At 40.9% G+C, this 12094-nt stretch overlaps 1 protein-coding gene across 5 annotated transcripts in view; it reads right to left on the bottom strand.

Moving 5' to 3' along the window:
* Window positions 1-276: 276 nt before the first annotated feature.
* ADCY8 (adenylate cyclase 8) overlaps window positions 277-12094 on the bottom strand; it is a 464483-nt gene continuing 452665 nt past the window's right edge. For 4 of the 5 annotated variants that reach the window (XM_075582004.1, XM_075581999.1, XM_075581998.1 and 1 more), the window contains 4 exons: window positions 7029-7175; window positions 4406-4498; window positions 2363-2477; window positions 277-830 (listed from right to left, as the gene is read on the bottom strand). In XM_075582004.1, the coding sequence (XP_075438119.1) occupies window positions 340-830; window positions 2363-2477; window positions 4406-4498; window positions 7029-7175 (846 nt within the window). In that variant the 3' untranslated portion in view covers window positions 277-339. Of the gene's footprint in view, window positions 831-2362; window positions 2478-4405; window positions 4499-6400; window positions 6540-7028; window positions 7176-12094 lie in introns of those variants that run through there. The other variant, XM_075582007.1, reaches the window with a different exon arrangement.

The raw sequence follows: 12094 nt of genomic DNA, 5'->3' as shown, positions 1-12094 counted from the left end.
CCCCCGTTGTTAATCTGATGGGCCATTAATCAATGCAGAAATGCTGGGTCTAGTTTAAGGCAAGTTTAAGGCATGTGTCCAGCATCTACCTGGGTGTACCTGGGTCTTTTTGGCGATTGCCACTGGTTTGTGTTAGAATAGTCGCAGTCTCTACTGTACTTAATGTTTTTTTTTTTTTTTTACCAATGATTAAATAACAAGAATTTGTATGTATCAAACAATTTACTTGCAGACAAAAAAAATAATAATACTATTTGTAAAAAAATTATACGATTTTTATTTGTGTATTTATATATATAAAAGAAATACAAAAAAATGAACACAAAGAAAATGCTTATTTTATGGCAATTCAGATTTGTCAGCTCCCTCTGTTTGGGTGACAACTTCGGATCCGCTGGAAGCTAGTAAAGTCCGTCGGTTGTAGACGTGTCCCTTCATGATACCAGAGTTGTTGTTTTCATTCAGAATTTGCTTTTGTTTCTGTCTGTTAAGAGACTGTACAAGTCCTAGTACAACAGCTGCTAACGAATATTGTCCAGTTAGTTTTCTTGGCTGTAATATTAAAGGATTTGGCTGGACTCTTCCTAGAAGAAAATATGTTGTGATCTTCCCTTCTTGCTCACTGATGCCTTTCACATAAATTTCTCCTCGATACTCAAAAGCAAAGCCACGCTCCTTCAGAATGAGATAGGTTTCTTCAGGCACTTGGATACGGCCACTGACGCCTGTGCTGTCCATTCGACTTGCTAAGTTGACTGTTTTCCCCCAGATGTCATACTGAGGTTTCTTAGCCCCAATAACTCCTGCTACAACTGAACCATGACTAATACCTGAAAATAGAAAGCAGGCATGAAATACAATTCAGTGGTGTTGGTAAGATTGATGCGTGTGATGTGTGCCAAGCTCCTCACCCCTACCATACGCAGCACTTATCACCGGAGATCTGACTCCAAATGACTGTTCACGTTCCTCCTTCCCTTACCATGCACCTCACAACTGGAACAATCTACCTGAGACTCTCAAAGCCGCCACCAGTCTAAGTTCTTTCAGGACTTCAGCTGCCTCACATTTTAATCTGGTCTGTAAGTGTTCCATATGCCTAAAACATATATTGTCTAACTGTTCATGCAATATCTTTAAATATAATGTATAACCTGTTATTTAACGTAACCATGTATAACTCAGTGCCCAGGACATACTTGAAAACGAGAGGTAACTCTCAATGTATTACTTCCTGTTAAAACATTTTTATAAATGAATAAATAAATAGTTGTGGTTAGCTTTCTGTCGTTATAAATACTTTACATCTGGAGCTGATTTTTTTGTGTTATCAATACAGAATTGCTGCTGGCTTATTACTGAGAGCTGTTAATATATTCAGCTCCAGTTTACCAAAGGATGTGTGTTGTTTTGGTTGATATGGGAAATACAAAATAATATAATTTCTATGTACATATTTCAACTTGCATACTACTTCTTTTTATTCCTCAAGTCTCATTAATGTAAATTGATGACATTGTCTGTGACATGAAACCATAAAAGGAATTAAATGTATTGTTCAATGTGTTGGTTTTTTTAGTGGTGTTTTTTTACGTCTGAAAAATTGTATTAAATTGCTTGATTGTGTATGTGTTTTCACAGGTGGAAAATAGAAGGGAACTGCCTACATTTTGGATTACAATACTTATTTGAGGAACTAACTTTTATTCTTGCTGTAAATAAAAATATGTTTTGGGGAGAGATACTCAAACACAGTATCCATCAGTGTAGTTTTTTAACAACTACTTTGTAACTCAGCTGTATTCACTGTAGTGTTAGTAGCACGGTTGCATATTTTTTATAGAGCTACGGCTGCGATTATAGTGCCGGCGACAGCGATGCGACGTCGCGTCAAAACAAATGCATTGCCGCCGTCGCGTGCACTTATAGTAAGAGCAACGGCTTGGTCGCGATCGCTGGAAGTCATCTCAATTTTATTTTTCCAGCGACTGCAGCCTGACGTCACTATAAGCGCAGCCAGTATGAGCTCCTAACGGAAGCAGAATGTGTTGTCCTTTCTGAGATATGTGAGAATGCTCTTCGCAGTTACAAAAATGATCCATTGTATTGAAAGTACAATACTGTATGACCATGTATATTCCCTACAGATCATGCTAAAGGAAGGTACTATATATAACCAAGTATTCTCACTGTTCTGACAGACCTTTTAATGAATAATCGTAAAGTAAGAACATTAAACTGATATGAATGGGTCTGGTGTCAGCTTTTTTGAGTGACTGAAATTGCTCGAAAATGTTAGCTTTCTCATACGCCGCTACCTAAACAAGTCTCAGGGTCCCCACTGTTATCAAACAATGCTTACCAATGCGTAGTTCAAAGTTGTTAAATGAATGCTTGTTGATCTCTTGTATGCTTTCATTCAGTGCTATAGAGAAGTCAGCCACCGCACACAAATGTCCCCATTTATCTTCACATTGCTAAACAGTGGATACAACAGAATTCATTAGATGTGTCATGTTTCTGCCCACCAACCAGTCTTTTCTTCCTATTACTAAGTTGTTATTTTGTTTTATTGCAGAAATAAACCATCTGACATCGTTACTCATCAGCCGAAGTTGTAGGTCTCATTAAATCTCTGCACAAAGCAGCTAATGGGGATGTGATGATCAATAGATTATTGCCACAGTTCTTTGCATTTAGTTCTTCATATAACTTAAATTCTTAATCTTTATATTGTACTTTTTGGGGAATGAGCAAAAACGGTATGTCTATGCCTTCTGATCATTTTAATGTAATGGGCATTACTTATAAGTAAATAGTATATGCATGTGTCTGATGTATATTGTTATAAACTGGTTAGGTAGACGTAGTAGGGAGGCAGGGAATTCTAAATGGAACACTGTGCTGTCAGGTGTTACCCAAGAAACTAAGTGACTACAGATAGGAAGAATGTGCTAATCAACAAAACAGGGCGGGACTCCCTAAAGAAAGGAATCCCCGTAACTCCATAAAACGGGGGCACTCACATTTGTGTGCAAAAATATCAAAATACACTTTAATTGAAATACAAACAATGATGAGGAAAAACACAATAATACTTATAAAAACATGTAAAGTCACAAAGCGAACTAACCCCTTGCCAATAGATGGAATAAATGCTAAACAACCTGAATAAACTTGCTGATTGAATGAATGCTAGGCAGGCAAACGTGAACCTACAGAGAACCAACTATCCTACAGTATACTCCCGGGGGAGCACTGCTAGATGGACTAGGCAGAGTTGCTAGTGTTCATTTAATTGATTATTGGTAGTAGTGCTTTTTCCACCCTTTATTTTCTTATTAACAAGAAGGTGCTATTGGACAAAATCCATTGGTTGCTAAATAACAAAAAGCATAATATAATCTACTATAGGATTAAGGGCCTTCTAATCAGTCTCATGTGGCAGAAGTCAATGGGGATGAAAACGGTCCGAACAGGCGCATCGAACTACATAGAAGCTTAAAGACACCCAATGACCTTTAAAATGTTTTCATTATGAGTTTTCTTTTGCTTTGTTTTATAAAGCTGAAGAAGTAGTACCCTAATAATTTGAAGAAGGTAAACCCTGTTTGAATCCCAGTGTCAGTTCCTTAGGACCTTTGGAAATCACTTTATCTCACTGTGCGTCAGGCATTAAGATTAGCAGATGCTGGCTACCAGATGTTTAACTCAGGCTAAATGCATCCTACAAGCCCAGATATACGGCACTATAAACACAAACACTTAATACATTGACCACATATAAACAATAATTACATATTATACACAGACGCTACACACACACACACACACGCTGACCAGCACAAACTCATAGCCACTGAATAGCACAGTGTCACACACAGATACTGAGCAGAACAGACTCACACACAGACACAAAGTAGCACAGCCACAGACACAAAGTAGCGCAGACACACACACAGACACTGAGCACAGTGAGAGAAGTTCTAACTAAGGCATATTGTATGGATCACACACAAATCCATATACCTACAGTATCTTCTAACACAAAACATACATGCAGATGTTTTTATATACTAGTTCTATTGTATACAAGTTGGCTACATTTTGAAGGAGTTTTAATACTTGACTGTTATTTACATAGTGTTCTTTCTTATTAAAGTTTACTTTTTAATTGATGACAACCCTAGCTACTGTACACATTCAGTATTTTTGCTATTTTCTCAGATGTATGTACAAATATTGCTATGCTTGTACATACGTCATAGGTGATAACATATATCTATCGTGATCACACACACACACACACAGACACACGCATTTCATGTAGTCCATTTAACAGTGGATAATTACAATAATACTTTAGAAAAATATTATACATTTGGATAGAAAATATAGTGTGTACCTGTTTCTCAGGGGATAATCCAGATACTGCCATGTAAGTACTTCCAATGGTTTTTATTTTTTCAATATCCTGAAATCTTTCTTCGCCTAATAACTAAGTAACAAAAAATACAATTTATTATACAATACTGGTAAAAACATGGTATATTCTGCAGCTATTTTTAAGTAGAGGCTACCAGCCAATAATTGCTTGCCTGCATTTAACATACTGTACACATGTAATGTGATATGTATGCTCCTATACAAGTTCAGAGGGTTTGGAATTTCGTACTTGCGAATGTGCCCATCCTTTGTTTTTTCTGCCTAAACCAGTACAAAGCTGAGGGATATCTATCTATCTATCTATCTATCTATCTATCTATCTATCTATCTATCTATCTATCGAGAGATAGATAGAGATTCCAGTCCAGGCCTATTACACCATATCACAAATAAAGGCCCTTAACCTTCCAGTAGTACATTACTGCAGAGGTGCGCAAACTGGGGTGCGTGATATTTTCGGGGGGAGGTGGGTCGGGGCTTATAGAAACTCTTCCCAAAGGCATTTAAATTAAATGCCGGGAGAGCGGCAAAGGCCTCTGTAAAGTCCCTTACCTAGGCTCAGACGGCTTCTGGCGACGCGTCACCATGGCATTGCAGAGGCAAATGAAACAACGGGTCACGTGACACCGCGTTGCAGTGGAAACATGACATCACATGAAGTTGTGACATCAGAACGTCGGAGCCAAGGTAAAGAGTGTGGAGGGGGGGTGTGGGGGCACGAGCAGGGGGAGAGAGCCAGTAGAGGGGTGCAGGGCAGAAAGAGTGCGCACCCTGCACTAAAGAACATTTTGTTACGTTTTGTAACGTAGCAATGTTTGGATGTGCAGACTGCTAAAGAAGAAATGTCAATATTAATTGTCAAGCACTTTTGTTTAAAATACAGCATATAGTAATTTGTTTAATAAAAAGCAGTATTGTTTTTATGTGCTGATTGTTGTCACCTAAGTCATTTTTTATTACGCTTTTATCCCAAATGTATACAAATGAGCCAAAAATAAATAAAATAATCTAAACTGGGAATTGAAATTAGAAGCTATGCCAAACAAACACCTTACACTTTTATTAATGATGATTAATCAGAAATGTGTACAGATTAGGAAAGCACCTATGGATTAGGGAAGGCTTGGTTAGCCCAGTAGATGGCAGTACATCATGGGATTCAGAGAAATTCACAACACATCTTTGTGATCTCTTATGGTTGCTAAAAACAGCATGGCACAAATATCAGACCAGATCTCATAATAGGAAAACAAGCATGAAGCACTCATATTTACTAAGCAGTGCTACAGTATGCCAGAATATACCTTGCAGTTCTGTAAAACACTGTACTGTCTATTCGTTTGATGATGTTTTATGGCACAGTGCACTCTAAGTAAATATAACCCTGAAAGACTTATTCTACATCCACCAAAGCGGCCAATCTGGCTGTCTTTGTCTGAAATATAGTAGAAAATAGACTTTAGAGAAATAGACTTTAGAGAAATAGACTTTAGAAATGTCAAAAGCTTTGCAAACTCAATTTTCTCACTCTCTCTCTCTCTCTCTCTCTCTCTCTCTCTCTCTCTCTCTCTCTCTCTCTCTCCTATCTCCTTCTCTCTCCTATCTCCTTCTCCCTCCCTCCTCTCTCCCTCCCTCTCTCTCTTCCTCCCTCCCTCTCCCCTTCTCCCTCCATTTCTCCTTCTCTCTCCTCTCTCCCACCTCTCTCCTTTTATCTCCTTCTCCCTCTCCCTCTCTTCCTCCCTTTCAAATTCTCTCTCCCTCCCTCTCTCTCCCCCTCTCTCTCTTCCTCCCTCCCTCTCTCCCTCCCTTTCTCCTTCTCTCTCCCTCTCCCTCCCTCCATTTCCCTTTCTCCTTCTCTCTCCTTCTCTCTCCTTCTCTCTCCCTCTCTCTCCTTCTCCCTCCCTCTCTCTCCCTCTCCCTCCCTTTCTCTCCCTCTACCCTCTCCTCTCCCTCCCCAGAATTTTAACCATCTGGCAAAGGATTTTGGATTGCTCTCGGTCTTTGGGGGAAAAAAATATCTGAACCGGTGGATTGGCCGTTTTGAGACTGATCCGTGGACCAAAGGAACCGGTTTAACCAAGGAAGATCCAAATCTGCAACAACAAAAAATTGCTCATCTCTAATAGGCACATATTCAATGTGTTATGGAAACATCTTCTCTGTACTGATGAAGATTCCAGCCACATTCATTTGAATTGAGTTTATTTCTTCAGCATGGGGAAGATATCTTTACAGTGCATATTCCCATGTTTGGGCCACATAGATGAAGTAATCAATTTAGGCAAAAATACAATAGCAGAAGGATCTCTTCCAGTATTGAGAACAAAAGCTCTACCTACAGTCTCTATGTTAAATTCTCATTTATTTTCCAGGAACATGGGAGACACACGATTTCAGGTCCTACACAGACCTGATGAGAACATTCAGTGCTACAATGAACAGCAGACTATTGCCTGGCAATACCAATGATAGATACATAGAACAGTTTAATAATGCAGGATATATATTTTTTAATGGTAGATGTATTTTGTGCTACAAAGAAGTTTTAGATCTTCTATCCATCTGTGTAAAATGATATTTACCTCATCAAAGTCTGCAATAATTTCATTTAGCAAACGCAGGCATTCAACACCTTGGTTATTCATTTCAGTCTGGGAGTAAAAATCAGCAAATCCAGGAATGGAAGCAAACATCACACCCACTGCATCGTAGGACTGAGAATACAGCTCCTAAAACAAAGAATGTAACCTCATTATTTTTGTATACTTATGACTATAAGGTCATTAATGACAATAGGTTGTGAAAGGAATTTTAAATATATCTAGTATCCTTCAATAATATGTGGAAGTTATTAACTATTTTTCTGCCACTATGACCTACAATTTATTGCAGATGCCTCTGGCAGAAAGGGGTTAATCCCAATGGAATTTGATACATTAGGTGCACCATGCAATTTTATTCCTTCTCCAACTATTCACGCTTTCCATATAGCAAGTTGAAGTGCACATAGCAAAGTTGAGGCTACTGTACGTACCTTGATATCATTTGCACAACATCAGAATGAGCACTTTTCTATCAATGTTGCTTCAAATTGCTTTAATACATCACCCTCTTGGGTATCAAAGCCCACAACTAAGAAATTAAAGATATCCAAAATGTGTTTGTTAGGATAGAGCAGTCCTACTGTACCTACAGGTGTACACAAAGTGAACACCTGAAATGGCCGTGATATGTTATTGATTTACTTTGTAAATCATCGATGGGGGACATATTTTGTTTAACTTTACAAAACAAGAAAGGTGTTTCATTATTTATTTTACATCCTCCACTCCAGTGATAATGCTTTTATATTCATCTACATACCATGTCCTTACCGTGCCTGTTCATAAACAGTTATTACAATTAGGATATGCAGAAGGTTACAATGTTGAGCAATATTTGAAGGACAAACTTTCAAATATGTTATCTAAAATTGTGACTCGTCCACTTTGAATATAAAATGTATTGAGCACCTGTAAGTTTAACCGATTAAACAAACTGTATCATTGCCACTAGTTAACTTTGGCTGTAGGTGCAGTGTCAGATTTCCTATAAGGCCCATTTGGGGCATATAATTTTGCTGTACTGTCAGGCCTATCGGACCTAATAGGAAGCTACTTGCCAGTGTTTGCTGCCTCCTTTCTGCCGCCATGCTGCTCTACTCTGGAATCCCGCCGTCACATGACACTACGGACGCCCCCAAGGTGACATCACACGGCGTCTCGTTGCCATGACCACGTGACGTCGCGAAGTCAAATGACGTCATGACGTCGCTTTTCCTTGGCAACGTGCCGCCTTGCGAAGCTACTTTGGTGACGTCGCAGTGTCATTTGACGCTGGGATTCCAAAGGAGCAAGAGGGCGCCCCCAAGGAGGCGGCAGACACAGGTAAGTGCCATGGGGCGGCAAATTTGGAAATTCGTCACTGTGTAGGTGGGACTGCAAATTAAACGTGTACTTAGATATTTGTACGGTAACTTGCTCAATCCTTGCAAAGTGGCATTTTTTTAAATTTTTTTATTGTGGACCATAAGTTTATATATACCGATACTGTATAATAATGTACACAAGCAAAACAAAGCAATCAACAAGCTCAATTTTCCAAATCAACACAGTTATATCAATTATATGTAACATGAATTCAGTCTGTATATTTTAAACCTCAAAGTTAATATTGTTTTGTAGTAATAATAACAGCTTTATTTCATGTGGCGCTTTTCTCCCAATGGCACTTAAAGCGCTTCACAATGACAGTAAAGTGCGCAGAATGCAGCGCACAGGACTTTTTACAGACAGTGCCTGCTTTGATGAGGTTACAGTCTTATGTTTTTGGTGCCTGAGGCACAGGGAGAAAAAGTAACTTGCCCATGGTCAAAAGACGCTTACACCAGGAATTTGACTAGTTCCTCATATCAGGGCCGCCGACAGGGGGGGGCGAGCCGGGACAGGTGTCTCCCGGTGCCTGGTGGCTGTTGGGGGCCTGGCTGGTGCTGCAAGTTGGGCCCGACCACTGGCAATGTTGCCGGTACTGACGCCGCTGGGGGGTGTTTTTTTTTTTTTATATATGTATTTGGGGGGGGGGGTATGTTTTTGGGAGGTTCTTTTATATATATTTGGGGGTGGGGGGTCCTTTTATATGTATTTGGGGGGTGGTTTATATGAATTTGGGGGGTGGTTTATATGAATTTGGGGGGTGGTTTATATGTATTTGGGAGTGGTTTATATGTATTTGGGGTGTTTATATGAATTTGGGGGTGGGGGTTCTTTAATATGCATTTGGGGGGTGGTTTTTTATATTGATTTGGGGGTGTTTTTTTTTAATGTATTTAGGGGGGTTTTATGTATTTGGGGAGTGAGGGATACTTTTATATGTGTAGCGGGGTACCCCCTGGCTACTAAATCTACCCAATGGGCTGGCAGTAAACCCTGGTATTCACAGGTTTGCCAGTAGTTATCATGGGGTTTTCACCCTTCATCCTTTGGTGCTGCGCTTGAGTGACAGCAGGGGGTGGCATATCCTGTTGTGGGTGGGCCAACGGGATGCCCGCCCTCTGGCTGTACTTAAGGGCATGACCACCTAAAGGGTGGTTGGTTGTCCTTCCCCATGAGGAAGGCAGGTCACGACTGGGAGCCTGAGATTGGGGTCTTCCATGTGCTCTTCCCTTCGGGGAGGAATAGAGCGACTATACATCTGCCTCTGCTAGGGAGGTGGGGAAGAGCTAGGACGGCTGCGGGTGCCCTAGGCCCGTAGTGACTGTCCAGGGACTATCTCCAGTGATAGCTGAGTGAAGAGACTGTGATCCGGCAGGTGACTGCTGAGTACCTGTATTACTGCAATAAGAGTAGTAATAAACCCGTTCCTGTTTTGCAATATACCTCCTGCCTGGCGTGTGATCTAATTGGGGTGGGGGGGAGGAAGTTACAGTTCTACTGTGAGAGATCAGCTCCATATCCCTGGAGCCTACAGCAGATGGAGGCGCTGCACTGCTAAGTATTACGTGGGGTATGGACACCAGAAGCCTGTTCCTGTGTCCTGAAGTTACCACGGACGACTCAGCCCTCTTGATACCAGCAGGTGTGCACCACAAACACCCAGTGATGGCCCTGATATGCGATTGAGAGGGGGGGGGGGGAACATAGTTACATATGTATTTGTGGGGTGGGGGTTCTTTTATATGTATTTGGGGAGGTTCTTTTATATGTATTTTGGGGCTGGGGCTTATTTTATATGTATTTTGTTGGGGGATTGTCTGTGTTGGGGGAGGAGAGAATGGGTGTGAGGAGGTTGAATTGAGTGAGAGTGGGGTAATTGATGGAGGGGGAGAAGAGTGAGAGGAGAGAGTGAGGAAAAGAGGGAGTAAGAGTGAGACGAAGGGGAGAGAAAAACACGCGGGGGAAGGGATTGAGTGGGGTCATTGATGGAGGGGGGAGAGTGAGAGGAGAAATGGTCGAGAGAAAAATGACACATTTATTTGATCATAAAAATGAGGTAAAACGGGACAACATGCTTTCCGGCGGCAAGCGCTTTGTCAAAATATGTTGGCCTGTTTCACCTCATTTTTATGATCAAATAAATGTGTCATTTTTCTGGAGTCACCCTCTAGACCTTGCTTATTGTTTGGTGGTGCGACGCAACACTATCTACTTCTCTGCACTTGCTGAGCGGACTGCACACCAAAGGATTCCTACCACCCACCGGCAGCAGAGGGACACACATGCTGAACTGTGAGTTTCCTCTCCCCAACGCTTTGGCCAAAGGGTTTAACTAAATAACCAAGCAATTACTATTATTATTGAAGTATTTAAACTTTATACTTATTACCATATACAGTATGTTTTGTCAATTTGATGTAGCATTGGGCACCTCTGTCTTTTGTTGTACACTTTCTGAGCAGACTGCACACCGAAGGATTCCTACCACCCACAGACAGCAGAGGGACACACATGCTGAACAGTGAGTTTCCTCTCCCAATTGTGCATACGTATTTAGGAAAATGGGGATTGATATTGTTACTTCTAAAGGCTTAGGAGAACACTTTGCGTGACACATTTAACCTGAGAGTGCTGCTCTCAGGGAGAGTGAATCAGGGATAACGCTAACTCTATACAATTAGCCTATGAAATCATCACCCCTCTACAATCAAGACATTATTGTGGGTTGGAAGGGAATACCTCCCAAAGAATTGTAAAAGGATATACTGTATATATATATATATATATATATATATATATATATATATATATATATTTATTTCTGTTCTTTAACTCTTGCACCTCAGAATTTCTCTGGACTCTTTGCTGTATACCAGATAACGCCCGACTATGTTACAAAAGGTCCGTATAAAAGCAAAAAGATAGAAGTAATTTCTGGTGATTAGTCAGAGAATGAGGGAGACATAAAAACAGACACCGCTGTTTGCTAACACACTAATTACAGCATACAGTACACATCTCTTTCACTATCTGCAATTAATGGTTACGTGAGGGCAATAACTCTACTCTACATTGCCTAAAAATCTCAGCCTCAAACACAAAGAGAATAAACCCAAAATTGTGGCATCAAGTATTTTCTGTAACTATAAATACATGGTGATTATATATATACTGTATGTATATATATATATATATATATATATATATATATATATATATCTACAGTGTTCGACAATTGTATACATTTACTCGCCCGGGGCGGGTGGATTCAACCCCCGGGCGAGTAAATATTGGCCCAAGCAGCACACGTGTTTTTTTTTAAATTCCCCCGTTCGCGCTGAAATTTCCCTGCTCGCGCTGAAAAAAAAAAAAAAAAAAAACTCCCCTACCTGACTCCTGAATGGCGCGCGCTCCCAGGCTTTGTGGGCGCGCGGCCAGGCTCTATATGAGCCTGCCCCCAATGAGCGGCCATTCTGCCTGGAGCTCTGTTGGAGGGTAAGTACTCTCCATGCTGCGGCCCCTCTGCTCCTTCCCTGCGATCCCCCTGGTCCCCACATGGCTCCCTACTCCCCACCGCGGAAGCTCTCCTGTCCCCTGCTCCTGTCCCATTCCCCTCCTCCTGTCCCCTGCTCCTGTCCCCTGCTCCTGTCCCCTGCTCTTGTCCCCTCCTCCTGCTC

This window comes from Ascaphus truei, chromosome 2 (genome assembly GCF_040206685.1).
Source record: "Ascaphus truei isolate aAscTru1 chromosome 2, aAscTru1.hap1, whole genome shotgun sequence".
NCBI classification, from domain to species: Eukaryota; Metazoa; Chordata; class Amphibia; order Anura; family Ascaphidae; genus Ascaphus; species Ascaphus truei.
This window is presented reverse-complemented; position numbering and strand designations above follow the sequence as displayed.